We start from the raw sequence: 26,401 nt of genomic DNA, 5'->3' as shown, positions 1-26,401 counted from the left end.
TTTAAGGTGATAAGTCCTTAGAACAGCCCCTTCATTGAACTATCTCAGATCACTCAGTTTTGATATCCTGTCCTTGCGATCTAAACATCTCTCCACCAGAATCTTCGCAGCCAACCGCATTAGACCCCCAGATACTCTCTACAACTCATCAAAATGACCATATATACATCCAAATTCCCCAGCACCCTACCAAAAGTTCCGAGTCAAATCAAAGACGCCATAGTGGACCCTATCTACCGTATCCTCAACGCAGTCGACACCTCCAACCCCGCCCTCTTCGCCTCCGCGATCCATCCCGCTGGCCGTATCGACCTAAACGGTCGCGTTTTCGAAGGCGTCGATGCCATCACGGCAAATGTGTACGACTGGATTGCAAATCTGGAGACTATGCATCACCCGTCCGGCATTCGGGTGACAAAGTACGATGAGGCGAATGGGACGGCGAGCCTTACTGCTACGGTCATTGCGCAGCACTACCGACGGGGCAAGGGAGTGGATTCTTCGGCGCGGGGGCTGTTGGCGGGGGCGTTCTATTTCGTCGATGTTGTCAGGGAGGAAGGAGATAGTGAGCAGTGGAGGGCTAAAGATTGGACTTTGAATACTGTGTGGAGGGAGGGGGATATGACGGTGATGACTGGGGAGGAGAAAGATGGTGCGAAAGATGAATAGTGGGCAGATGCAAGTCGGAGACGTTCATTGAGAATTTTGGTCAGAGTAAAATCAGTAATGCATGTATGCTGATGAATAGGCATAGGCTTGAAAAGGGGTCTAGTATAGATCTGGGGGTGATATTATGAGCATACGTATGACAGACACCAAATTCTCACGGCCTCAGATCGGCGATAAGAATTAACCCCGTCGCAGCGCTGAATACGGATAGGTTTGTATTGTCAATCAGCTCGGTCGAGAGCAGAAGCACGACTAGCTGCTGATGCCTCAGTCACTTTGTCGAACAGATCCCAATGTAAGCAGCACTTTCATGCTGCGGTGGGTAGACGCCGCCCGAAAAACCTCATATGCTTGGTCAATCTCACTAAACGAGAAGGCTAGATTCGTTAACTGTGTTCGAGCTTGGCAATATATCACCAATCGGAAACTCACTGTGTGAGAGGGAGATCTCGGGGGTCAGTATCCCAGATTTGACCATCTTCAATAGATCCGGCGTGGTGCTCGTATCCTCGAGACTCGTCCGAAAGCCTACATCTGCTGTCAGTCCCTGTCAGTCAATCGGCCACATTTGGCCACTAACATATATTTCGATGCCACAGATGGTTCATAAGGAAGGCACAGCTACTCCCATGCACCCCTAGCGAGGCAATGGTTCCACCCGGGGAGACCAGATACTGCGACAGATCAAAGGTTTCCTTTGCGCCGGCTGCTTCGATTACCACATCAAACCACTCTGCATTTGTCAGTGTCCGACAGGCCTCGAGAGTCTTATCTCGACCATCGAGTGTGGTCAGGACATGATCCGCCGCCCAGGGCCTTTGCCCGCTCCAGCCGATACTCTCCCCGGCCGATGAGGACAACCTGTCGAGGGAGCCCGTACCCGCGTTTCAAGATCATCAGTGCAGTCAAGGAAATCGGTCCCGCTCCTAGGATGGCGACCCGTGCGCCCGGCTTGATGTCGCCGTTAAAGATGCCGCATTCAAATGCAGTAGGGAACACATTTGACAGCATGACATATGCCTTGGGATCAATCTCGTCCGAGAGTGGATGTAGAGAGAACGATGCATGGGGAATGCGCACATATTCCGCTTGGATGCCATCGATCTGGTTGCCCAAGATCCATCCACCGGTCGTGCACTGGGAGGACGATCCCCTTGCGACAGAAACGACTGTGTCCGCAGGAGGTGATACAGGAGATCAGAAGGGTCTGGCTGACTTGAAGATTGGTGACACTTGGGCCGATCGCATCAATGACTCCGACACCCTCGTGACCGAGAATGCAGCCTGGCTTGCATGGGATGTCATTGTGGAGGAGATGGAGATCGGTACCGCAGATGGTGGTGTAGGTCACCCTGACAATAGCGTCAGTGGGCGCTTCGATCGAGGGTTTGGGACGGTCTTCAATTGTAAGACGGTTAGGGCCGTTGTAAACGACGGCTTTCATGATCTGGATGGATCCCATAATGCAAAGCTGAAATTTGCGCATGGGCATTCAGCAACTTTAGTTGCCAGGGACACGTATGTCTTATATATTTTGCGGGTGAGGAGTATTGTTTGCGTTGCATAAGTTGCTGGCAGTGCCGCTTCACATATGCACTCCATGCAGCATGCGAGGGTATTATCTGTCAACTGGCCACTGGAAACCCTGTCATGGTTGGTTCGAACTACTGGGTGAAGGATTGGCGAGCTGCATGGCGCTGAGCCGCGGCTGTGACTTGCCTCCATTGAGTTACGCGTTGCTGTCAAAGGTCACATCACGAACACACCCCGCAGAGATGGTAGGATAGCGTGGCCACTGTCTCGGAGACCCCGAGCTTTATAGTCTATTCCAGTACGGGAGTGAAAGATAGTCAAGCTATCTTAGATTGACTTGTAGTGTATGTATGTTGGTGAATTCATCTGTCTGTGTTCTATCCCAGCCCTACAGCAGGAGTGGCAAGCGGTGAAGGACGACAATTGCACTCCAGAAGTTTTATCCTCAGGCCACATCAGGGATCCTCAGACATTCTTCTTCTCGACTCGCGCTTCTTTTCCGACCAGGGAAAATGCCAGACGGGGATGATGAAAAAACTGTTGCTCGTGTCTGCAATTCCCGCCAGACAGCTATACCATGCCAGAAATGCACCCAGCAGGGCAAATAACCCCCCCGCCTTCAGCAGCGGTGTGTATGGGGTGTCATCAGGCCGGTGAAGATAGCCCACCGCCAAAAGAAGCAAAGCGATGTCGACGGTTGCGAATAACGAGAAGAAGATAACAGTCGACTTGACTGTACAAGTGACGAGTAGGAAGGTGAATATAAACCATCCCTAGAATAGCTTCCCAGTCAGTAAACTCTCATAGGGCTGAGGTAGACTAGAGACTATTAGCAGCACTAACCATCAGATACAGCCCGAACGAGTCATAGAACATGCCCATAGAGCCATTGTCGGCCGCCTGGAGCTGGCCTTCAATGTTGAAGCCCCCGGGAGTGAGGGTCATGGCCAGTGAGATCCAAAAGCCTCCGTATGAGGAGAGCGCAGTAGCCCCAAAAGTATTGCCCGCGGCCATTTCCCTGGGATGTAGGATGAGCTGGAGCCCTGCCCACGAAGACGAATAAACATAGACCCACCACATTCCAGCCAGGAGCTGCACGAGGCCACCGTAGGCAAAGGCCAGCGGCACCACCATATTGGGCTGCGTGATTCCCCGCGTCTGCATGTTGATGCAACCCAGAACAAAAGTGGTCAGAGCAAACCCAGCCAGCCCTAACGGTGCCGGATTGGCAATTTTGCGCTCTCGGACCGACTTGTACAGACCGGGCTGTAACTCCCCCGCGAATGCCGGAAGGTAGGTCCCCGTCGTGTTGACATGGGCCAATGGCCCATACTCGGCATCCTGTTTATCGACATGGTGCGAGGCGATTGTCTGAGTATCGACTCTCTGGGGTACCTCGCTATCACTGCATGCACTCGACATAATGGTTGACTTCAAATTTTGTTGGAATGGTCCTACTGTGTTGACTGGGGCAAGAATAAGCAGGTCGCAAGGACAGCTGAGGTTTTATGGACAGATCCTGGTCTCTGGGGTACCCCGGATCTCCTTCACCTCATGGTCGTCATGCGGGGTAACCCAAGATAGAGTTTCTTCCAACTCAATAATGAGTGCCCCATCCATCTTCCATTCAGCGGGCGGGATCTCGATTGGGTGTCTCCAGCGGGGGTGGGTCATGCTCTACGGCAGTACACCTGAGTCTGGGGTCCCGTTCTGGGAAGCAGAGTCTGTTCCTTGTGCGGGGGGATTCCCCAAGCAATCGGCTGCTCGTATTGCCTAGGCAGTGGAGCCAATCGCGTGAGCAGAAACGCAGACCCAATAAATGCCAGAATCTGCCCCTGTCTCCGAACGAATGGCCAACCAGTTTTGGCGACCCAGTCTCGGCTGTTGTTCATCGGTGCGTTGCCGACCCACGTGATACTGCATGTGGCTCGGTCGGACGCGCTCCGATTGTAGGGTCTGGGGCTCGGGGCAAGAGCAAACTTGCGGCTGGCTTCTCTGCCGCTGCTCAAATTCTAGTACCGTCATTACTAGGTCCGGTTGTCCTACTCTGCGTTACGAGTCTCAGGGTCATCGCACATCCCCAAAGATCACACATGGACAGCAGTAACTTGGATTCTGGATCTACTAAATCATTCTTAAGAACAGCATTCCATTCTGCATATCCGCAATAGCTGCATCCACATTGCCCGGACAACTCCGAAGGTCAATCCCAGTCATCCCCGGTATCATACCTCAGTTGTAAACAGTCAGATCCAGACCCTGCATCTCGGAGCTAAGAGTCTCCACTTCCTCCAGAATCTTCGGAATGGCATCGCATTTATCGTGATTGATATAGGTGAGGAGATTGCAGTGCGACTTCGGCTTCGGGAAGGCCTGGACGTGAGTGACAAGGGACTCGAAACTCCATCCAGCAAAGGGCGGATTGGGAGGTTCGTGCAGGTTGGCGAGGAAGAGGCTTTGTTCGAGGGCTCCCAGGTCGACACAGCGACATTCGTAGTTGCAGCCGAACACGCCCTGGCGCAGCCCGCTTCTCCAGCGAGAAATCAGGTTGAAGACGCTCGAGATGGAACTCTCGCGGTGACTATTGATCGCGTCTGTATGTCACATGTCAGCATAAGTGGCTTCGACTGGAGCATGTCTCGTCCTGAACGGAGCACTTACCCATGATCTTCGGTTTGATGGGGAATTCAGTCGACTCCATGTGGTCGTCCCCGTGGCGGATTGCAAGGAGGGTGACGCGGTCAAACACCTCCGCCATCTCGAAGAAGGAAGACACCCAGATCCACTCGATGGTCGCAGTCGCGTTGTAGCTGGTTGGGACTTGCGTCTCGAGATGCGACTTCCAGGCGCGAAGATGAATCTCGACCGCCTCCTGGCAAGCGTAATAGTCGACCAAGACGGCGATACGAGCACACAGTGACACGGAGATGATTTGCGGCACCTGCCGGTTCTGCCCATGGATGATGCGCAAGAGAATCAACAACGCCTCCAGATCCCAGCTCTCCACCGTGATTTCCACCTTTCCGGTTTGCTGCAAGTGCTGGGCCTCGTCGAAGTTGCCGGTCAGCTGTCGGTTGAGCATGGGCGAGGCGAGCTGGAGATGCTTGGCTGAGACTTGGATGCGTGCTTCGATGTCTTTGAGCGACTGGTTGGGATTCGCAGCCGCGGAAGTTGGCCCGGACGAGACATTATCAGGAGGGGGAAAGGAAGATAATCTCGCAGGCAGGATGATAGTGACTTCGCCAGTCGGGTCGATGGTGTATTCGGCGATGAGTGCCATTGCTGGTTGTCCTGGTGTACCAAGTGAAGAAAGAGCGCGTGGAAAAGAAAGTGGACGAGAGAGAAGGTGAGAAGGAGAAGAAATTGTGGGAGAAGACCAGATGTGTTACTTTAGACTCTTATGCAAGGTACAGATAGATGCACAGTTCAGATGAAGCGGCCATCTTCACTATCACATACTGTGAATAGAACGCTCACTCCCCCATTCACTCCAGTGATTCTCCTGCGATCTTGCAAGTAATAACTGACATTACTGCCTGAACCACAGTGACGGAAGTTGTCGGGGAATGGACAAATTTGTATAGGGCAGTGCGTGCACGTGACATGGCTATTTTATCCTTCACTCACTAACTTATCTATCATGTACAGGTACCTATCGGTTTTCCATCCAACTTATCGTGAAAATCACCCTCTTAATGTCGCCATTCGCGCCAACTGAGACAATCGGGCCGAAGGGCCAATCACATCCCCAGGATTAATTAATTCCGGCCATCTTCCATAATCTGGTCAACCCTTACATTGCGTCGCACGCGCAATGCCCCTCTTTTTCTCTACTTGTGTGTTCTTTTCTTTTCTTTTCTCAGGTTCACCCCCAGGAGTGCAGCATGAGCGCCACGGAGATCTGTCCGGCGAAGGGCCCTGAGGCCTTCATACAGCCGCCACTGGAGGCAACCAGCAAAGTGGTCGCCGAGGAGCGTATTGTCCAGGATGAAGAGGCCCAGAATCTCCGTCGAGGCTTGGAGCAGCGCCATACACAGATGATTGCCATTGCTGGCGCGATTGTAGGTCGCACATTTTCTATCTCCTGCGCAACCAGCCCGATCCTAACATGTCTTGCTCGAATCTTTAGGGAACCGGACTCTTTCTCGGACTGGGCAGCTCAATTGCCTCGGGTGGTCCCCTGGGCGCGCTCTTGGGGTATATGCTGATTGGGGTGATTGTCTGTGCGATTCAAATCGCCCTGGGGGAGGTCTCTGCCTTGATGCCGGTGACCGGCTCGTTCGTGCGACACGTTGAGCTCCTGGTGGACCCCGGACTAGGGTTTGCGATCGGGTGGAACGTGGTGTATGGCTGCTTCATGTCGGTGCCCAGTGAGATTTCGGCCGCCGTGGTGCTGATTCAGTACTGGACCGATCTAAACACGGCCATCTGGGTGACCATCTTGATTATTCTCTCCGCGGTTGTGGCCCTCCTCTTCATCCGGGTCTACGGTGAGCTGGAGTTCTGCTTTGCGATCCTCAAGATCCTGCTGATCATCGGCATTGTCCTCATGGGCCTGGTTATTGACCTCGGGGGCGTGAGTGGCACTCCTCGCCTGGGCTTTCACTACTGGAAAGACCCTGGACCGTTCTCCGAGTACATCGCCTCCGGCGCCTGGGGCCGCTTTCTGGGCTTCTGGGCGGTCCTGACGACCGCCGTGTATAGCTTTTCCGGGGTAGAGAGCCTGACGATGGCCGCCGCGGAGATGCAGAATCCGCGTCGTAACATCCCGCGCGCCTGCAAGCGCGTCTTCGCTCGCGTCACCATCTTCTACATCATCGCAGTCTTGATCGTGGGCATGCTGGTGCCCAGCACCGACCCGCGCTTGAACGATTACTCGGGCACCGCAGCCACCAGCCCCTTCGTGATTGCGGCAGCTGACGCCGGCATCAAGGTCGTTCCATCGATCATCAATGCGGTGGTCCTCACCTCCGCCTGGTCATCCTCGAACCAGAGCATCCTGGCCGGTACGCGCACATTGTACGGCCTCGCGCTGAAGGGCCACGCCCCTAAGATCTTCCTCCGGACCACGCGCCACGGTGTGCCGTATATGTGCGCGGCCCTGCAGATCGCCGTCTCGTGTCTCGCATATCTGAGCTGTTCAAACGGTGCATATACCGTCTTCAACTGGCTGCTGGACCTGACCTCAGCGGGGGTTTTGGTCTCGTGGATCACGATCGCTTTGAACCATATTCGCTTGATCCAGGGGTTTCGGGCGCAGGGCCTGTCAACGCGGGAGTTACCGTGGCACAACTGGTGGTCGTGTAAGTGCTGCTAGGTACAATGTCCTATGCGTGAGTCATGCTGACAGAGATTGGGATGATCAGACCATAGCTCGTGGTTCGCTCTGGTGTCATGCATCATCATCCTGTTTACCGGTGGCTTTACCGTGTTCACCAAGGGGAACTGGGACCCTGCATCTTTTGTGTCCTCTTATTTGTGAGTCGTTTCACAAGCCCGGCGATCGTTGAGAACTAACGGTAGTAGGGATATCCCACTGGTACTGGCATTATATCTCGGATACAAGTTCTGGAAAAAGACGAGACTTGTGTCCGTGCATGAGATGCCACTGGAACAAGCCCTGCAAGAAGTGCGTGACGATCCGCACGATGAGCCCGTCAAGACGAGCAAGTGGTCAAAGTTCAATATTCTTTGGGGTTAGCAACGCGTTTATGTCCATCTCAGTGAGACACTGGATCGCAACGTGGGTAGATAGATAATCACCTTGATGTCTCTTTGTCTGAATCGTGGTGGCCAAGTTACAATGGCATTCAGTTCCGACCCACAATTCCGCCCACATAGCTTTGTATTATGGATCATTCGGCTCACTACAGTACACAATGAAGACGAGTCACTCTGAACCAGTGCAGTGCAGAATGCTCATTGCACGTGTACAAAGATGGTCGGTGTCTGTCTACAGACTCCATAGCTCGTCAAAGGATTGCAAAATGATCGTGTAGTCACCGACTCTCTTCACGGGTTAAGCAACAAGGAAGAACAAAGGCTTAGCTATTTATCGCATCCTGACAGCCCCACGACATCATCGCTGATCGAGACTTATAAAATAGCTCTCAATCCCCAGCCACAGACTTTTTACAGCCCCCTTTCACAATTCACTCGATCCACAACCGAGACTGTCCAATACCGTCATCCTCCCACTCACCATGAGTCCCAACGTCCTGTCTATGCCCGATGCAGTCCTGGCCTGGGTGGTCCGCCTGCGCCACTGGTTCCCCCTGAACGAAGGATACGAGGTCACGCACCTCATGTGTAGCGGCGGCCGGAACATGGCAGCCTTCCACTCCGTGACTGTTCACCTCATCATCCCGGAGGAGGATATTGACTACAAGATCCTGGGGTTGATCCTAGGCGAACCTGGCTGGGACGAGGACCATTGCCGCAAGAGGCCCGACTATGATCTGCTGCATGCGCGCGTCAACTGCCACCGAGACCACATGCTGGACTCGCTCCCGGAGGGCAGCATCTTCGGCTGCGGAGTCTTGTGGCATAGCGGGATCTCGCTTCTGTCGTGGTCACCAAAGGGGAACAAGCTCCGTCAGTGCGCAGTCGAGGACGATCGCATTCATCTGGATGTGGTCCATGACGCCGGGACCATTGACCGGTGGTTCCGATTTTTGAAGCAGCACTGGTCTCTCGACACCTTTCGTCATGAGGGTAGACGTGAATTCGATTACTCGCATCTGCGCGCGGAATCTCGCTCTCCAATTTATATTTACCGCAGCCCGCGCGAGTGAGATAGTACCAAATGAAGATTTCTTGTTAAGTAAGAATCCTTCCCCGACTTGTGATCCTATTGTAGTGTCGTAAAGAGGTTATCCCACAAGGCACCAGATATGACACCAATCATCAGCTGCTAGATTGGCCGATCCCATCACGTGTATTCTGGTCCATTAGGATGTCATTAAAAGATTGGCTGTCTCCCAGCACCATGAGGTTCTCCCAGTAACGGTCAAAGAAGTCGGCAGTATCAGTAGGAGCATTTAAGTATGTATGCTGCGGATGGCCATCCTGCCCAAAGTACAACGTGGCATCCATCAGGTCCACATCAAAACGAGTAGTCTGCGGGCTTTGAGCCTGACACGCAGCCGTCGACAAGTGCGGCGGCATTGGATCGAGTTCGGAGAATGCGTAAAGCATTCCAGTATCGACAGGAGCCAGAGTGGATCGGTCCGTGCCCGGTGTTGCACCGTGTTGCAGGTGGGTGTTCGCCACCTGCAGCATAATGCGCAGAGCATCCGCAGTTTTCAGCGCCTCCTTGGATTGATGACGGAGGTGGTTCCAGATGTTGTAGGATCGCTCCAGCGCTTGCGAAAGCTCCTGTCGTTGCGCAAGGATAGCCTGTCGTACAGATGGCGGCAGGTGCTGCTGGAGGTCATAGCGGGATTGACCAGAGATCTCCAAAGAGACAATCATCGCGGCGACTCGGAAATGCATCATCACACAGGATGAGAAGAAGAAGGAGGCATAATTTAGCTGCCCGCCCGGTGAGCTCTCATTGAAGATATCAAACTGGTGTTGCAGCACCCGTCTTGCTGCATCGAGACACTCCCCGCGGGAATAGGCGTACTGGGGATCCAGGCGATGTTGTGTAAGATATCTGCGGTGCAGGTCCGACCGAGCTTTCTGGTACATGAGATCGATGTTGTAGCGGTCCATGATTGTAGTTGGAGGGTCGGCGATGGACTCGCTCGGCAGCCGAAACCGCAAAGGGGGTGGAATATCGGCATGGAGTGCTCGCAGCTTTGCATCCAGATCGAGCACCTCCTGATAGGGAACACCTTGGACGGAGCAAACCTTGCGGCTGATCTCGGCCCCTAGGAACATTATCCGGTTGAGGGTCACCGGGAAGAGAATCAATGTCTTCTCGGTTGCAGGTCTGGGCGAAGGCAAGGCTGTGGCGGAAGGATCTAGGTCGTCGTCCGTTACGTTTCGTGGCTCCTCAACATCAGATTGCGCTTGCCCTGTGGTCGGCGGAAGGCCAGCTTGACACGAGACGTAGTGGTCTAGCAGGCAGAGGTACATCCAGATCCGACGTCGCATCTCCCCATCAAACGCTGTGATCTCGCGGTAATGCTTCGGATCGCGGTGGTAGCCGCTATGAATCGCGAGACGTGTTGCCAATCCCAGCAGGACTGATGGTCCGACATGGGTGTCGGCACTCCTCAAGATTTCACAACAGATGCTCAAGATGAGGGCTTCGAGTTTGTATTTGCCTGGGCGGGTGTACTCGGCCACGGTCAGGCATTGCGATGCCAATCTGAAATACCCCTCAAATGCTTCTGCAAATTGTCCCTCCTCCCTGCCTGAGGTGGTGAACAGATGCAACCCAGCAGCAGCACTCAGAATGGTGTATAAGTAGGCTAGCCAACTGATGGACGCTTCTTGAGGGTTCTTCCAAAACGCTGTGTACTGTCCTGCGCTTTTAGTCTATATGAGTTTGATATTTCCACGGGACGCAGTGGCCGGCCTACCTCTCGAGTAAACGTTGGCGTGTGGATAAGCACTCGAAAATGGTTAGTACCCTTTCGTCCATGCTTACAAGATCCCTTTACCTAATGGGGCTTCTTTGGAGTTCAGATAGGATGAGATCAACCTGTCTGCTGTCGTGCGAAGAGGCAAAGCGGCGAGAAGCTCAGAGAAGTTAGAGGAGATAGAGTTTCCGAAGAGAAGTACAGGGCCTGAAACATCAGGAATTGAATCCTCCTCCCCTACATCCTCGGGTGAAGTACTCTCATGCATCTGGAGAAACTCCTTGACCTCGGAGATCTATCAAGCTAGTGAGTTGGGAATGGGACGCATCGGCTCAATAGGACAACCTACCTCGTCTAGAACAGCTTGCCAGTGGGTAGGATTGTGATAGCTCGTCCCATCTTGCTCGATCAGGATGGTCCCCGAATAATCTGTCTGGGACTCGGGAATGGTTCCCGATGGAAGTGACAGTGGCTGATGCTCTGCAGGAAGCTGTGGTACCTGCGATGGGTGGCTTTCTTGAGACAGCTGTTGCACACGGGCCTCGAGTCGGTGAATATAGTAGTGGATACTGTGGGAGTCCCCGCTCGAGACAGCCTGTGGACCCACAAAATGACACTTCTCGGCCCGGTGATGCTTGATACAATTATCACAAGGGTGAATGCGATTGCATTTCAACCTGCGATCGGGGGGAATGTCAGAGGGGCGAGGCGAGGCGAAGGTGCAGTGGGGAAGTGATTGAGGCTCACTTTTTTCGACGACAGGGAACACATGACAACTTGGGTCTCGGCTTTCTTTTCTTCGCTGAGGGTGGAGGAAGACTATGGTCGCCATATCCGGAGATAGGATCCATGGGCGAGGTCCACTTTGGAAGCAGGCAATGCTTCGTGTAGAGAATAAGTCCGGGTGAGATGCCTTTCATGCTGAGCTCATCTCCAAAATGGTTGGAGGGGCAGCTGACTCAGCCATTGGTTCCTAGTCTAGCCTCTATCGGGTCTAGCTTCGGACATATTGACGGTTAGTGCCGGATTTGTTCTGTTTTCATCTCCATCTCATTTATTTTATACTAAGTTACCTGTTATGTATTGTATCTATCTATCCCATCTACTTACTATATCTACTCCGGACCACTGCATATCAAACGCTTCAAAAGTCACACCGTCTCGCAACCCCTCAACGGAAATGGCACAAACCCCGTCCTACAGTCCCCTAACCACAAGTGATTATCATCACCCTGCCGCATCTTCTTGCGAGGAGCCTTTATTATGGGACCCTCAGCTCGTCGACCCATTGATCTTCTACAGCATGGATCTGCCCACCATCTCCCTCATGCCACCTGTGTTAATCGACTCCACAATTTCTGATACTGATTCATTCGACCATCTTGGCGCTCTTCCGTGCAATCCCATCATTTCCGTCCATACACATGCGAGCTCTAGCCTTCCATTATGTGCGACCGCTACAGCTACCCAACAAGGCACCAAGCGATCGCGAGACCATACATCCACCGAAGAGTCAACGGGGAGCGAGACGTTCTCCGCTCCAGACATGGAGGAGGAGCGTCTCCAGGAAAAACGGCGTCGCAATAAGATGGCTTCGCGAAGGCTCCGGCAGCGGCAAGTCGAACATGTCAGTGAGTTGGAGTCGCGACTGAATCAGGTCACTGAGGAGCGCGATGGTCTGCGATTGCAGCTCGCCAAGTGGGAGGCGGAAGTCGCGGTGCTTCGGAGTCTGGTCGGACAGCAGATTACTTGATGCGTATGGGTGATGGGAACGTTCTTGCCACAGACTTATTCGAGGCGTTTCGATCATATATATATATATGTAACCAACGATACCCATCACTAGAGAGCCCAGAGTATGCACGGTCACGTGAAGCAGCCACCCCCGCCCCGTGCGATGCAATTATTTCCTTTCTTCCAGCTTCAACCACGGCAAGACCATCGGATGGCAGTTCTGCCGTGGCATGCATCAGTCTTCATCATGCTTAGACTTCTTTTTGGTTTCTTACACGTGTAATGAGTGGCGATATTGTTCCTCCCGAGACGCTGCCTGCTGCCACAATGACCCAGTCTCCAGGCAAACACCATCATCTATTTACTATCACTGGCGGCCCCACATTTCCCGAGTGACTTACTGTACAACTAGTGTAGCATGGCACTACTTCGCATAACTACCGGCCACTGCAAGCCTTCCAGGGACTGCCAATTGTGAAAACCATCGAAACTGTGATATTCAGGCGCTACATGTGAAGACTAGTTCATCAAACCATTACCAACACCAAATCCCAGGACGCCATCTCAATTCGTACAAATACCTTTTGGCAAATGGTTGTTATTGGCCGAGGTTGAGCCCCAGATCCAACCCCAAGTCCATCCCGAGATTCAACTGCAGTTCGGCCTCAGCAGCATCGTTGGCCTGCTTCAGGGCAATCTGGCGCTCTTGCTCGTCGGGCGGAAGGGCGGCAAACGCAGCCGTATTCTCGTCCCATGCGCGCACGCACTCTTTGTTCCAGTTGCATTTCTCGACTTCCCCATAGACAGGATGACTGAAGCGAGGGTGGTTGGACGGCCAGTTGGACGCATGGTAGTGATGCTTCACTAGGGCAGTGCGGGCGTTGTGGTTGCCCGAGTCCGAATGGCCTTGACCCGCCGCGAAGGCCTCGACGGTCAGGACGAGGATGCCAGCCACCAGCTTGGACTCGGGAATGTTGTGGAAGGTGTTCCAGCGCACTTCGTGACCCAACCGGACGCCCATCTCCGCCAGCACCGCGGAGGTGAAGGCGGAGGGCCCCGTGCCACTAATCACGTCGTCAAAGTCGAGCTCGAGTTCCCCAATGGGCTTGCCTTGCTGCACCGACAGCCCATGTAACCAAGCCAGGATGTTGTCCACCAGCCGCATCATGACGGGGTGCCGGGGCTTGCTCATGAACGTCCATTGACAGAAGGACTGGGATTTCTGTCCCAGGATCGCGTGGTCGTGGAACTCGGGCTCATCAATCTCAACGCCAATCACCAGATCCATCTCGTCTTCGGTGAACCGCTCGGGGATAAAGCGGTCCAGCGGACGGAGGGCTTCCACGTCAATGTCGGCCCAGATCCCTCCGTCCACATACATGATCAAGTATCGCAGCAGATCGGCTTTGATAATGCGCGCGTTGAGCGAGCGATAGACCTCGACAATGTCCGGTCGGTTCAGCCCCTCGGGTCCGTAGTGGGTCTCCACATAGTCCAGATCATTCTCATCGGTCAGCACTTCATATCGATAGCGCGGGTTCTTCTCCGGCCAGCTTCGAGCGACCAGGAGATCTCGCGGCTCAAATGCCAGCGGATGGACTTTCCAGGACTGCCAGATCTTCCGGGGAAAGTGCTTGTATCGCGCAGTGGGGCCTGACAGTTCCCCGTGGCCCCCCCCAAATGTCCCCGTCAACGAGAGATAAAAGACTAGCACAAAGGCCGAGAAGAAAATGGGCGCAATGCGACGCAAATGGCGAGGCAGGAAGACGCCGGACCAGGGAGTGTTTGCCTGCATTCTGTCGGGCACCACGAGCAGAGACACAGGCAACCCGCGGGAAGAAAATGAATCGTGGTGGTGATGGGGAATGGAGGGGAGAAAGAAGCGTGGGCTGATGGACTGGATGTTTATGAGGGGAACCACCGTGACGAGAATGCTTCAGATGCGTCAATTCGGCCCGGAGATTGCAGAGCTGCAGTCGCTAAGCTCTCTAAGTTACGCTAGGGTCGCCCACTGAACCCCCCACTAGCCCAACTGGACTCCACTGGAGCCCGTCATGAAGCTAGTCAATTGGCGTGGCTCTTATCGACCTAGGAATATCCAGGATGATCGGATGCAAACCATTCGGAGGTGCCTGGGGGGGAAAAGCCTCGGGTGGCGCATTGGCCGAGACCATGAAGGGAAATGCCTCCGAGACATGTGTCTCCTCCATCTCTTCCCCTCACTGCCAGAAAGACCCTCACCCTGTTCTCCCGGTTCGTCCCCCGGTCGATCGCTCCGCTTAGTCGCAGTCCGGTTGTTTTGGCGGCGGGACGGCGGGAAAGCCTCATATATCGCTCCTCCGCAGCAGGCCTCGCGAAGCGTCCAGCAGCCCGAGAACGGTCCCTGCGATTCTGGTCATCATGCCCGCGTTATCCTTTGCTCCCCTCCATGAAACGGCCCTGGAAGACGGCGAGTGGAAGTCTTCCTTGCTAGAGCCGCCCCTCATTCCCAAGGCTGGCTGGATGCAGCGGTTGTGTCCGGAATTCTTGAGCCGGACAGAGCAAGGCCATGATCATTTGAAAGTACCCAACTCGCCGGCTCGACCTCGACGAACCGCCTATCTCGATGGATTGCGCGGTTTCGCTGCCCTACTGGTTTATTGGGGCCATCATGAACTGTGGGCGCATGATGGCATTGGCGCGGAGCGCATCTTCGAGAACGCATACGGATTCGACAACCAGCGCTACCTGGTCGCCTTTCCGGGCATACGCACCTTTTTCTCGGGCGGACATTTCGCCGTCAGCGTCTTCTTCGTCCTGTCTGGCTATGTGCTGTCCGCGAAACCGCTCGCCTTGATCAGTGCCGGGGAACGGCTCGCGTTGAGCGACAATCTGGCGTCCGCCTTGTTTCGTCGGTGGTTGCGTCTGTTTCTCCCCGTGATTGCCACGACCTTCCTCTACATGACCTTTTTGCATTTGTTCCACGTCCAGACTGTGCCTGAGCTGCAGGGGAGCTATGGCGCCGAGCTCTGGAATTGGTACGCCGAGTTCAAGAACTTCAGTTTCATTTTCCGTGGCGGGGGTGAGCCCTGGTTCACCTACAACTTCCACGCGTGGTCCATCCCGGTGGAATTTCGCGGCTCAATCATCGTCTACACGGCACTCTTGGCCTTCTCGCGCTGTCGCCGATCGATGCGCTTAGCGGGTGAGGCGGGCCTCGTGTTCTACTTCCTCTACATTGCCGACGGCTGGTTTGGAGCATTGTTCGTGTCCGGCATGTTGCTGTGCGATCTGGATCAGCTCGCGGCTCGCGACCAGCTGCCCGACTTTTTCCTGCTGCTGGAGCCGTACCGCGAGGTGATCTTCCCTGTGCTGTTGGGAATCAGCCTGTATCTCGGGGGCGTGCCCTCGCGGACGTGGGAACTGCAGATCCTCCGCGAGTCCCCCGGATGGTACTGGCTGTCATTCCTCAAGCCCCAGGCGGTCTTCGACCAGAAGTGGTTCTACCTCTTTTGGGCGGCCACCTTCCTCGTGGCCTCCCTGCCCCGCCTGCCCTGGCTGAAGCGCTTCTTCGAGACTCCATTCAACCAGTATCTGGGCCGGGTCTCATTCGCCTTCTACCTCGTCCACGGGCCCGTTCTCTGGGTGCTGGGGGACCGGCTGTATGCCGCGGTCGGCTGGGCCCGCGATTCACATGCATCCAACTGCCCTGGATGGATCAACCGAGTGCCGTTGCCCCGCGTTGGGCCTCTGGGGTTGGAGGTGAGTTTTCTGGCCCCACAGCTGATCCTGCTGCCAGTGACGCTGTGGATGGCAGAGATGGGGACGCGATGGATTGATGAGCCGAGTGTGCGATTAGCGCAGTGGCTGTACCGCCGGACCCTGGGCAATGACGCTTAACTAGTAGTCTAGAGTACAGTAGTAGTGATTGATGGTCCGAGTGTGTCCGGAGTACGGAGCAGGTCATGCGTGTGTGATTATCATTTCCGAATGTGGAGGGCAATCCGGGGCCAAACATGGCGCTATCTCGATAGTTCAAGACAAGCAAGAGAAGGGGGGGGGGGAGTGGTTATCCCCTCGGACCATTCGGCCTTCTCTCTGCGCCGTAATTGGAATAGTTACAATAACTACAGCGCAATTCACATGCTGATCACCTCGCATGAAAGCCCGACTGAAAAGCGGGGGATGCAATCTATTCATGGAACTTCATTGATTGCCTCCATCAGGGCCGGGCCACCGAGGGCCAATGGAGGGAAGATCAGCCCGGTTTCCCCTCACCCTCTGGCTGCAACCCTAATTTATCCCAATTCCTGCCGCCATTCAATGAGTCTCTCATCCGGTTCCTGTCAGCCTTGGATGTTCCCCCTTTCCCCCCTCCCTCTCTACCTCCCATCCATTCTTCCCTGCTCAACCTGGACAGGTACGGTACGGGTTTCTTGGTCCAAGTCCCCGTCCGGGTGCACGCAACGCCATGTCTGCCCGGCTGATGCGCCTGGTGCCCCTTGCCGGGCTCTTGGTGTGCCTGCTTCTGACCGTCTTCTACTTGTACCGGGGGTCGATCGGATCCCCGTCAGAGCCTGGCCTGAGGGCACCAATTCAGCAAAATATCGATGGTCTGGCACATCTGTCCAACACTCACCACCAAGTTTCCTCAGCCTCGACCCCCGATGGAAAATACTTCCACATCGACTTTGGCGAACACGATGGCTTCAATCCCAGCATCATCCCCCATCCTGTCTGGGCAGACCGATGGTACATAACCGCCCAGCTCGCACGCAATCGCTCGGAAACCGAAGCCCTTTCGGTGTGGAGCGCAGAGCTGGTCTGCATTGCAGCCTTCGTCGACGAGGGGCGCACTCTCCGCTGCATCGAGCCAGCCCTCATCCTCCCCCTCGCCGCGACCGCCACGGACCCGACGCGCTGCGATGGCGAGCTGGAGTTGATGTCCGTGAGTCTCGGCCCGCACGACGCCCGGATCTTCTACGGGCCCGACCGACCGTACGCGGTTTACGGCTCGAACTCGCAGCACACCTGCTTCGGCCAGTGGGCGGTCGACTTCCGCGTGCTGGTCGACTGGCCGGGGGAGGAACTCCTGCGCACCCCCGCGTATCGACACCCCGTGGAGCTGCAACGGCCGCTGCTGCCGGGCTATGCTCCGATCGAGAAGAATTGGTTCCTCTTCTGGGACGTGCACGGGAGCGCATACGTGCATTACGACCTCGTGCCCACGCGGGCCTTTTCCCAGTTGCTGAGCATCGCCGACGGCTCGGTCGGACCCGACTTGGCCGTCCATGCGGCCCCCGTCGACGGGCCCTGTTTGCAGCGATACTTGCCTGCGCTGACAGACCCCCGCCAGGAGTCGATCCATCAAGCGACGAACTCCCTGGCCGTCACGTTATGCGAGCGTGCCGATCCCCGCTGCCAACCCGACGAGGAGAACACCTTCGTGTTCATGGTCTTTCAGCATAAGCAGTTCGTGAACTTCCACAGCGTGTATGAGCCGTACGTGATGCTCTTCCGCCAGCGCGAGCCGTTTGAGGTGTTTGGGGTTTCCACCCACCCGATCTGGATCCCTGGGCGCGAAGCGTCCCATGCAACGGGGCAGCAGTCGGAGATGTTGTACGTGACATCTCTCACCTGGAAGCAGGCCGGTCAGAGGTACCATGGATTCATTGATGATGTGGTGTTTCTGGCGTTCGGGCGAGAGGACGCGCATTCCGGCGGTATTGACGTGGTTGCGAGGGATCTGCTCGATGGACTGGGGTATTGCGTGGGCTGATTGACGGTCTGGTTTTTTTCTCTCTTTCTTTTTTTTTTTTTTACTTTTCTGTAACTTATGATACGATGATTCTGAAACTCAGGGGTGAATTAGATAGATATTTCATTGGGCGGGCCTCCGGGCCGTTGGTCGCCGGCCACTCAGCCTTCCTCTACCCTATGAGCATAACATTGGCCTCAGCCCTATGTTCTGCTGGATGGAGGTGTCATATCAACTGAAACAAGCTTGACCTCGACCCACCTGCTGTAGGGCGTCTGTCGCCCAATGGAACGGGCTGGTTTGCAGCAGCCGGAGATGACAGCTCCACTGCAGCATGGAGGAAGTTTCAGTCGGCGCTTGCACGATAGGCAGCACTGACTCGACAGTGACTTAACAGCGCCTAAGTCTGGAGGGAGCTTCTTATACCTGGTCCGCGTTCCCCTCTCCTACTGTTGTCCCTAAAGTTTCATTTCTCAGTCACTCCTTACCGCGGTCTTTTTGGTACCCTTTTTCAATTTCTTCTCTTCTCCCTCTGGCTCGTTCTTTGCAAGGTTGTGGCTGGACCATAACCAACGCTTTCTCGTTCTTCTCCAAGCACCAACACGAAGCGATCTCATACCCACACATCGCCTGACATGGGGAACAGTATGTGGTACGCCTTCTTGAACGACGAGCTCTGCTATGTGTCTCTCTGGGTCTTCGCGTGCTTGATCGCAGTCATCTTCCTCTGGCAGACCACCCTTCAGCTCGCTGCTCATCTCCGTCGACTGGCCACCTTCACCGACCCCCTGCAGCATTTCCACCGCGTCCCCGACTGGCGACTGTCATGGGTCAAGCGCCATCTCCTCTACGCCCCCCTCTGGCGCAACCGACACAATCGCGAAATGCGACTCTCGCGAGCCATCAACATGGGCACCTTGCCCAGTCGGTTTCACGCCCTGTTGCTCGCCTTCCTCGTGACTATGAACGTGGTTCTCTGCACCGTCACAATCCCCTTCGGATCGAAGGAATCAACGGTGGCCGAACTGATTCGGAATCGGACGGGCTACATGGCGACGGTGAATCTGTTTCCTCTCCTGGTGATGGCGGGACGTAACAATCCGCTAATCCCACTGCTGCGCGTGCCGTTCGACACGTGGAATCTCCTGCATCGGTGGCTGGGACGCATCGTGTTGCTGGAGGCCGTGGCGCATGTGGTTGCGTGGGGAGTGCCTAAGGTGCAGATGTGTATGGCTATATGCCCCAACTCTCTCCCGGATGCTGTGGGCCTGACGGGGGCTAATGCTCGATAGATGGCTGGAAGGTGATGCTAGCCACCCTTAGCAAACCGTTCATGTTCAACGGCCTGATGGTACGGTAGTCCCTGTGCCATTTCTCTTCTCCTTCCCCCCCCCCCAAGAAAGCCATCACAGCTGACAGAAAGCCATAACGACGTAGTGTATGGTCGCGATGCTCGCCATTCTCATTCAATCCCCCTCGCCCATCCGACACGCCTTCTACGAAACATTCCTGCACCTCCATATTGCGCTCGCATGTATCGCCTTGGGGTTCGTGTGGCATCACGTCTACCGCTACTCCTGCAAGTTCTATCTCTACGCAGGTGTCGCCTTCTGGGCATTCGAGGTACGTGCTGCTCCCCAGAGAGTCTCCGGCGTAGCTGACCACCCCTGGCTCTCCTTCAGCGTCTGACCCGCTTGCTCGTCCTCCTCCATCGCAACTTTCGTCCCGGGGCGCGCACCACAGCGTACATTGAGCCCCTCCCTGGCGACACGCTGCGGATCACCCTCCAAGTGGCGCGACCGTGGCGTTTCGCCCCGGGCCAGCACCTATTCCTCTGCATCCCATCCGTCGGGGGCTGGACATCGCATCCATTCTCCGTCGCCTGGGCCGGAGACACCGCACCGGAGCACGAGAAGTGCCTTAAGAACACCCTCGACCTACCCCCTTCCTCGGCCCCGGCCGCGATCGCCCTCCTGGTGCGCCGCCGCACGGGCTTCACCGACAACCTCTTCAAGAGGGTTGTCGCGCATCAGCATGCGCTGCGCAGCCCGATGGCCTACCACGACGACCCCGTCAGCCTCCCCGCGCTGCAATCGCCGACCGGGCCGCCCCTGCGTCTACCCGCCCTCATCGAAGGCCCTTACACCTCCCATCACACGCTCACCTCCTACGGCACCATCCTCCTCGTCGCCGGCGGCGTCGGCATCACCCACTGCCTCCCATTCCTTCCCGATCTCCTCCGCGGGTACGCGGCCGGGACGGTGGCCGCGCGCCGCATCACGCTGGTCTGGATTGTGCAGTCGCCCGAGCATCTGGAGTGGATCCGGCCCTGGATGACGGAGGTGTTGGCCATGGAGGGGCGGCGGACGGTGCTCCGGGTGAAGCTGTTCGTGACGCGGCCACGGAATCCCCGCGAAATTCAGAGTCCCAGTGCGACGGTGGAGATGTTTGCGGGGAGGCCGGACGTGTCGATGCTCGTCCGCATGGAGGCGGCGGCGCAGGTCGGGGCGATGGGGGTGGTGTGTTGTGGAAGTGGAGGGCTGAGCGATGAGGTGAGGAAGGCGTGCCGGTCGGTGGTCGGGGGGACGGTGGTGGATTATTTCGAGGAGGGATTTAGTTGGTGAGAGATGAATGGTGGTGAGTGAGTTGGTGATGGGTGGGTGTTGGAAGGACGAAATGCCGACCGTGAGTGTCCGGCCTGAGGCAAACAATGCTGTATCAGCACGTGATATAGTCGCTGCCTCAGGTGTTCAGTAACATACAACGCATCTCAGGTAACTTAACTTGGAAGATAATCCATGCACTCCTGCGTATGCATCTCTCTCTCGATCGACGAAAGAGCCCTAAAATTGGTATCGTGCTTCTATATAAATCCCCTCACAACCATCTACGTATTTCACTGTCCACTCCCACGCTGGGTCAACGGAATCTCATCCGCAACCACCGTCACCTCGACCTGCCGCACAATCCCCCCAACATGACGATCCAGAAACTCCCGATCGCCCGCAAAGATGTGCGTCGTGATATTCGCCAGGATCTGTCGTTCGTGCTCCGACTCCGACCACGATGGCTGGTCCAGCGGGCGCACGTACGGCAGAATCCACCGGGTCTTCCAGTCCGACGCAAAGTGCGAGTGCCCCACGGGACCCTCCCCTTGCTCCGGGGCGGGCTCGGGGCGCAGCTGTCGATGCTGGGTCTGCTTCTTCCGAATGTATTTCCGGATCCCGTGGAGCACCAGCGGTCGCATACAGGGGATCGAGGCGGTGATGAGCACGATGCCGGCCTCGATGAACTGCCAGCGCAGGAGGCCGACGCGGTTGATGCGCGGGTGGGTGGACTGGAGGATGGCGGGATACTCCAGGGTTTTCACCAGGGAGGCGGCCATGGCTCTGCGCAATCAGTCTCGAGTTCGGTTGATGGGTGACGATTGGGCCCGGAGGCAACGACTTACACCACGCCGAGGCTGAGGAGCGAAATCAACACCATCTTGACCCGCAGCGTCCAGTTGAATCGCCGGAGGATGTAAAGGGGAAGAGAGCGAGGAAGAGGTCGCAGGCCGAGTTGACAGCTGTTGCGTGACTGTCAGTGATTACAATCTCTTTCGTGACCATTGTATGGATCTGATTGATGGAGGAAAGAAGACTCACTTCCCTGAAAGTATCCATAGTCGATCTGCACATCCAGCGACATGCAATGCGTCTGCGTGCCAGGATGGAACAACTCTTCCACCCGCGAGCATTGCGCAAACAACAAACACACACTGACCACGTTGACAATCACTTGCAGCGGCACCAGCATCCCCAGGACGATGCGATCCCCCCGCCGAGCTGCCAGAAGCGCCATCATGTACAGGATCATCGCCAGGCGCCCGACCGTCGCGGCCAGCATGACAATCGCATACCCGATGGTCGAGTACTTGAAGCTATCGACGATGCTATGCACACCAGGGGGGTGGCTGGTCTCGCCGTACCCGCGGTCGACCGCCACATTGAACAGCACCGCTGCGATGAGAAGCAAGGTCTGGATACGGGATTAGCCGATGGTGAGCAGAGGATGGATGGATGGTCTTGCAAGGATCATACCAAGGCCAGCAGGATGATCAAATCGCTGAGCTGCAAATTCTCGAACTTGTAGTTGCTCGCCATGCGAGAGGTGACAACGAGAATGGAGAACGCCGTCATAGTCCACACGGTGATCAACAATTGCGGACCATCATTCGTCCCCAACGCCCCCTTCGCCTCCCCCGTTAAAGTGTGGTTCTGGCCTGCATAGCTCGGGGGTGGATCGTGTGGCATGTCTACCGGTCCGTTCGCGGGGCATCCCTCCTCTCCGCACGACAGTGGCGAAAGAACGGGACCTTGACATCAGTGCGAGGGACGTCCAAGGTGGCCCTCTGTTCCCTTAAATCCATTCATCGACTCGAGCGCCCATCTTGCGCACGGATCGGACAGGGTACGCAACTCAGCGCCACGCGGAACACTGCTCATAAGAGGGCAGCTCTTGGTCGACGTTGTCCGCCCCTCTGGGTGTCCGCTCGGAAGCACTTGGATTCATCAAGCTGCCCCGTTCTCTGCGGGCGCACGCTGAGAACGCAGATCTCCACCAGAATGAGAACTAAGAAGACAGCGAAGAGGGTCAGAGTTCGGGCATCGGCCGAGGCAGGCGCCTGATCTGAAACGACGCCGGTGTCAAACCCACCCGCGCGTCCAATCACGCGATGCGCATGAGCTAAGCATCCTACTCCTGCGACGCCAAGGCATGGCTGACGACTGTGTCGCAGGTTTGGGGACGGACGTCGGATGAGCTTGACAGTAGACTAAAATTTCTGGGCTCGTGCCGACCGTTGTAGATGATGAACCCCTATTTTTACGTCAACACGGGACCGCGCCCACATTTGCAGGAGAACCACAGCGAAAAGAAAAGTCCAGATTATAGGCCCGTGCTCGGCTAGGCAAGGCTGGTCCCCGCTGCTTGATCCACATTAGGGGCTTGGGGCTCTGGGTTCAGGCTCTCTCGCCTTGCATCATTACAGTTTTACTCCGAAGATCTGCCGTGGGATAAGATATACTGCGAATTTAGGTGGTGGGATGACACCGAGCCTACAATAGCAATTGATAATGAATGGAAAATGTATTAGAGAGGAAGTACGAAGCGAATTGGCGCTCTCACGCCAGGGAAATGTGCTTGTTAAGGTGCGTTTAGAAGCATTCCTGCTCGCCAGAGCCGGATTGACCCTGGTGGCCCTTTTGACCCTGATGACCCTGGTGCTGCTGCGACTGTTGGCCGGAGGAAGCGGCACCAGAAGCCGCAGCAGGGATAGAAGTGGCAACCGTGCTGGACTCCTCCGCGACAGCGACCGTTGTCGCAACCGGGGTGGCGTGGGCGGTAGCCGTCGAGGTGGAGGAGGCCACCGCAGTCTCCGAGCCCATGGCGGGGACGCTGATGGTAGCAATCGTCCACACCTTGCCACCCTCGCTGGAGCTCAGTCCGGTGTACGTCGCACCCGCACCGGTCGCGATGGTGTCTCCGAAGGTAGTATCTGCCTCGCGCAGAGTAATGGTGGTGTTGAGGTAGAACTGTGCAGCCACCGTGCCCGTGCAGTCATCGTCACACTCCGTGCCTGTGCCGTAGCTGTGCTCAGTTGCCGTGTTAGCCATCGTGTTATTTTCATTGCAAAACATCCGAGGAGCGAGAGATCCAGGCTTACCCAGTCATGTAGGGACCAGCGGGATAGGAATAGTTCGACAAGGCAGCCCCCGTCACGGCGTTGGTAACCGTCTGCACCCAGGTGTTGTCGTCCGAGAGCAGGTTGTACTCGATCCGAACCTGATCATCGCCGCTGACCGGAGAGCCAGTGCCGTCGAGCTGGCCGAAGGAGCCGAAGATACTGGCGCGCACACACCACTGGCCGGTCGTGGCTCCGCACCAGGCGTTACTGGCCCAGCTCTCCATCGTAGTCTGGATGAGGTCGCCCGTGCTGTTGCTCATACCAGGCCAGAGGAACAGCTCGCCGTTCTGGGTCGACGGAGCAGTTCCGGGAATGAGAGTGGTCACCGCATTGATGATGTCGGACTTGGTAGGACCCAAAGAGACACTGCCACCCCAGGAGTCGCGCTTGATAATCTTGGTGCCACTTTGCAGCGCAGCCGGGAGTACAGCTCCCAGAGCCAGGGTGGGGAGAATCGCCAGAGTGCTCAGAACCTGCATTGTGAAGATGGTGCGAAGAATGAGCTAAAAGAATGTGTCACAGTGAAGGTCGAAGTATGGAAAAAGTGCAGAGAACGGATGAGGCCACCAGTGCCGTCAGTAAACGAATGGAATTGTCAAAGAATGAAAAGATCAGAATCCTGCAGATGGAAGAGACATGAAGGCGTGGAGCTGGCAAGTTTTATATAGTGCCGGATGGGGCAATATTAGACCAACGGAGTGGAGCTCAGGGCAAGGGAGGTAAATTGGCCATGTTTCTGACTAAGCATTGGCCCGAACTTTGAAACATGCCGCATCCCACGTTTTTGGCAGCCTCCAATGCGCCAAACGCCCTTGCACGGCTAGGGGGTTCAGGGATTGTCTCAGATAGACTCCTCTTAGTGCTTTGTGGGCTTTTTTGGGGCTTTAACATGGGGGTTTTAAGTTACCGTTGTTTCGTCCATAGATGGTGACTTTAATCAATATTAGAAAGGCAGCGCCTCCTTTGGGCTACCAGGCGCATCTCCGATATTGCATTATTTAACTTACCTAAGCTAGGTCTTTCCCCTGAAAGGGCGCTATACTAGGGCAGTCCTTCGTGTCTTCATCTCTCCGGGGTTTGTGCATGACTGAGGCCATGTCAAATGGCACCCAGAACTACAAAGCATAACTACCTGCATTTCAGTGGTGTAATGACCTGTTAGAGTCGTTTGGCCGTGGCTGCAAACCTGCGCGAGATTGCTGTCCAAATTGTAGGGGTTGAAGGATGGAAGTCAGTGCAGTGAGTTGGATGTATCGCCATCATCATCATCATCAGACCACGCCTTGGAAGACATGTCCCACGAACTCTGGGAAACACTGTCGTCGACAAATCTCCGCTTTCTCCTTTTCCGGATCTGAGAGGCGACTGCGTACTTTGGTAAAGCACTCAGAATTGTCAACTTCTGAAGAAGCCATGCAGGCGACGGCCATCCGAGCAGTGCAGCATCCGTCGCTGCCGGGCGGGATTGAGAGCTTGACGAGGTCGTTGGCCACAGAATTAGGGCATCGATCCCCTGCGACCGTTCATTATCTCAGTCCGGGGCCGCTCAATACGAGAGTATGGCCACGAAACGTTGAGGATGTCGAGCGCCGAGAAGAATGGGATCGCATGGTGAAACAACACCCCTGCAGCTCTCTGAGTGGCCGAAGTTGATGCTATCGCGCAGGTGGTGGGTGTTGTGGTGGAGGAGGGGAGTCGGTGGGTTAGTGGGAGTGTCATCAATGCCCATCGCCGTTTGCTATTCAAGTGAGTGAAAGATCATATGATACAGTATTCATGTTCTATAAGAGGACATCTCTTGTGAAGATACATCCACCAACGACAGTGCCTGCCTTGCGTCAATCTCACAGACCCAGAATCTCATTTCCCTTCGTCCACACAGCACGCTGGCCTTGTTTGAGGTTGCTCTCCGGGGCATTCCCCTTCTCCAGTCGCAACGATCTCAGGCCCTGTTCGTTGGTAAACTGAGCCAATTGAGCCAATTGGTCTCTCGTCGTGCGGCCGATCTGTTTGCTTTCACCCTTAACCCCGGGGAAGTCCGACGAAGGCACACCAGCCAGAAAGGTCCTCGTCTTGCCGTCGAACGTACTGCGCGTTGGCTTCGGTGACAGGACAGGCGGGGATGTACAGGACACTGGAGTCGCCACGGCCTTGGTGAACCTTGTCGACGGAATGAATAGCTAGTCGAGGTCAGTCATGATACCCAAACGCCACTATGAAAACACAGACGATCACAATGCCACGCGACCTAGTCACCCGGGGCAATCCTGGGCATATGCACCATGGGGTTGTCCAGTCGCAAGTGCGGATGCAGACGAGCGCGCATCTGGGGCTGGGACCAGTACAGCTCGAATTGCATCCTGAGTGATACGCATTCAAGTGGACTTAATTCTTGCTCTGAGGAAGTATCAAGTCAGACTTGTCAAGACATCATGGGAACTTCTTACAACTTAGTCCTCAAGGCTCCAC

At 55.6% G+C, this 26,401-nt stretch overlaps 15 protein-coding genes across 15 annotated transcripts; 7 read left to right on the top strand and 8 right to left on the bottom strand.

The window, feature by feature from the left end:
- The first annotated feature begins 40 nt into the window (after positions 1–40).
- On the top strand, positions 41–687 carry BP01DRAFT_393943 (nuclear transport factor 2 family protein). Its single transcript, XM_025578283.1, has one exon. The coding sequence runs from the start codon at positions 154–156 to the stop codon at positions 667–669; it is 516 nt and encodes a 171-aa protein (XP_025428910.1). The 5' UTR covers positions 41–153; the 3' UTR covers positions 670–687.
- A 249-nt stretch (positions 688–936) lies between these two features.
- Positions 937–2,113, bottom strand: BP01DRAFT_417737 (putative zinc-containing alcohol dehydrogenase; the record flags this gene model as incomplete). Its single annotated transcript, XM_025579274.1, has 5 exons — positions 937–1,046; positions 1,102–1,197; positions 1,250–1,436; positions 1,531–1,773; positions 1,817–2,113. 5 exons carry the CDS (start codon positions 2,111–2,113, stop codon positions 937–939), a joined length of 933 nt encoding a protein of 310 aa, XP_025428909.1.
- A 544-nt stretch (positions 2,114–2,657) lies between these two features.
- BP01DRAFT_367882 (acetate uptake transporter family protein) lies at positions 2,658–3,624 on the bottom strand (the record flags this gene model as incomplete). The annotated part of the gene is made up of 2 exons (XM_025576482.1): positions 2,658–2,975; positions 3,046–3,624. 2 exons carry the CDS (start codon positions 3,622–3,624, stop codon positions 2,658–2,660), a joined length of 897 nt encoding a protein of 298 aa, XP_025428908.1.
- Positions 3,625–4,515: 891 nt separating this feature from the next.
- BP01DRAFT_267136 (uncharacterized protein) lies at positions 4,516–5,323 on the bottom strand (the record flags this gene model as incomplete). Its single annotated transcript, XM_025571355.1, has 2 exons — positions 4,516–4,796; positions 4,864–5,323. Coding segments are annotated over 2 exons (741 nt in total), but the record flags the coding sequence as incomplete, so codon positions are not given.
- A 758-nt stretch (positions 5,324–6,081) lies between these two features.
- On the top strand, positions 6,082–7,962 carry BP01DRAFT_324655 (amino acid transporter). The gene is made up of 4 exons (XM_025572836.1): positions 6,082–6,263; positions 6,332–7,505; positions 7,569–7,680; positions 7,729–7,962. Exons 1-4 carry the CDS (start codon positions 6,087–6,089, stop codon positions 7,901–7,903), a joined length of 1,638 nt encoding a protein of 545 aa, XP_025428906.1. The 5' UTR covers positions 6,082–6,086; the 3' UTR covers positions 7,904–7,962.
- A 443-nt stretch (positions 7,963–8,405) lies between these two features.
- On the top strand, positions 8,406–8,996 carry BP01DRAFT_385123 (uncharacterized protein; the record flags this gene model as incomplete). The annotated part of the gene is made up of 1 exon (XM_025577571.1): positions 8,406–8,996. One exon carries the CDS (start codon positions 8,406–8,408, stop codon positions 8,994–8,996), a length of 591 nt encoding a protein of 196 aa, XP_025428905.1.
- Positions 8,997–9,108: 112 nt separating this feature from the next.
- Positions 9,109–11,653, bottom strand: BP01DRAFT_385122 (Zn(II)2Cys6 transcription factor; the record flags this gene model as incomplete). Its single annotated transcript, XM_025577570.1, has 5 exons — positions 9,109–10,671; positions 10,734–10,765; positions 10,815–11,028; positions 11,083–11,410; positions 11,481–11,653. 5 exons carry the CDS (start codon positions 11,651–11,653, stop codon positions 9,109–9,111), a joined length of 2,310 nt encoding a protein of 769 aa, XP_025428904.1.
- A 209-nt stretch (positions 11,654–11,862) lies between these two features.
- On the top strand, positions 11,863–12,530 carry BP01DRAFT_127069 (bZIP transcription factor JlbA/IDI-4). Its single transcript, XM_025570449.1, has one exon. The coding sequence runs from the start codon at positions 11,914–11,916 to the stop codon at positions 12,484–12,486; it is 573 nt and encodes a 190-aa protein (XP_025428903.1). The 5' UTR covers positions 11,863–11,913; the 3' UTR covers positions 12,487–12,530.
- Positions 12,531–12,807: 277 nt separating this feature from the next.
- Positions 12,808–14,412, bottom strand: BP01DRAFT_359141 (glycosyltransferase family 32 protein). Its single transcript, XM_025575603.1, has one exon. The coding sequence runs from the start codon at positions 14,260–14,262 to the stop codon at positions 13,066–13,068; it is 1,197 nt and encodes a 398-aa protein (XP_025428902.1). The 5' UTR covers positions 14,263–14,412; the 3' UTR covers positions 12,808–13,065.
- A 327-nt stretch (positions 14,413–14,739) lies between these two features.
- On the top strand, positions 14,740–16,502 carry BP01DRAFT_359140 (acyltransferase family protein). Its single transcript, XM_025575602.1, has one exon. It carries the CDS (start codon positions 14,868–14,870, stop codon positions 16,344–16,346), a length of 1,479 nt encoding a protein of 492 aa, XP_025428901.1. The 5' UTR covers positions 14,740–14,867; the 3' UTR covers positions 16,347–16,502.
- A 317-nt stretch (positions 16,503–16,819) lies between these two features.
- BP01DRAFT_359139 (uncharacterized protein) lies at positions 16,820–18,258 on the top strand. The gene has a single exon (XM_025575601.1). It carries the CDS (start codon positions 16,918–16,920, stop codon positions 18,223–18,225), a length of 1,308 nt encoding a protein of 435 aa, XP_025428900.1. The 5' UTR covers positions 16,820–16,917; the 3' UTR covers positions 18,226–18,258.
- A 274-nt stretch (positions 18,259–18,532) lies between these two features.
- BP01DRAFT_127023 (ferric reductase family protein) lies at positions 18,533–20,887 on the top strand. Its single transcript, XM_025570448.1, has 4 exons — positions 18,533–19,431; positions 19,497–19,555; positions 19,642–19,827; positions 19,887–20,887. The coding sequence occupies exons 1-4, from the start codon at positions 18,840–18,842 to the stop codon at positions 20,826–20,828; spliced, it is 1,779 nt and encodes a 592-aa protein (XP_025428899.1). The 5' UTR covers positions 18,533–18,839; the 3' UTR covers positions 20,829–20,887.
- Positions 20,888–21,100: 213 nt separating this feature from the next.
- BP01DRAFT_393933 (uncharacterized protein) lies at positions 21,101–22,547 on the bottom strand (the record flags this gene model as incomplete). Its single annotated transcript, XM_025578282.1, has 4 exons — positions 22,287–22,547; positions 21,848–22,224; positions 21,656–21,772; positions 21,101–21,593 (listed from the first exon to the last, which is right to left on the bottom strand). The coding sequence occupies exons 1-4, from the start codon at positions 22,497–22,499 to the stop codon at positions 21,101–21,103; spliced, it is 1,200 nt and encodes a 399-aa protein (XP_025428898.1). The 5' UTR covers positions 22,500–22,547.
- An 805-nt stretch (positions 22,548–23,352) lies between these two features.
- Positions 23,353–24,579, bottom strand: BP01DRAFT_359137 (uncharacterized protein). The gene is made up of 2 exons (XM_025575600.1): positions 23,912–24,579; positions 23,353–23,835 (listed from the first exon to the last, which is right to left on the bottom strand). Exons 1-2 carry the CDS (start codon positions 24,409–24,411, stop codon positions 23,403–23,405), a joined length of 933 nt encoding a protein of 310 aa, XP_025428897.1. The 5' UTR covers positions 24,412–24,579; the 3' UTR covers positions 23,353–23,402.
- Positions 24,580–25,776: 1,197 nt separating this feature from the next.
- Positions 25,777–26,291, bottom strand: BP01DRAFT_385113 (uncharacterized protein; the record flags this gene model as incomplete). Its single annotated transcript, XM_025577569.1, has 2 exons — positions 25,777–26,112; positions 26,214–26,291. 2 exons carry the CDS (start codon positions 26,289–26,291, stop codon positions 25,777–25,779), a joined length of 414 nt encoding a protein of 137 aa, XP_025428896.1.
- Positions 26,292–26,401: the final 110 nt, after the last annotated feature.

This window comes from Aspergillus saccharolyticus (assembly GCF_003184585.1).
Source record: "Aspergillus saccharolyticus JOP 1030-1 unplaced genomic scaffold BP01scaffold_31, whole genome shotgun sequence".
Classification (NCBI taxonomy): Eukaryota; Fungi; Ascomycota; class Eurotiomycetes; order Eurotiales; family Aspergillaceae; genus Aspergillus; species Aspergillus saccharolyticus.
This window is presented reverse-complemented; position numbering and strand designations above follow the sequence as displayed.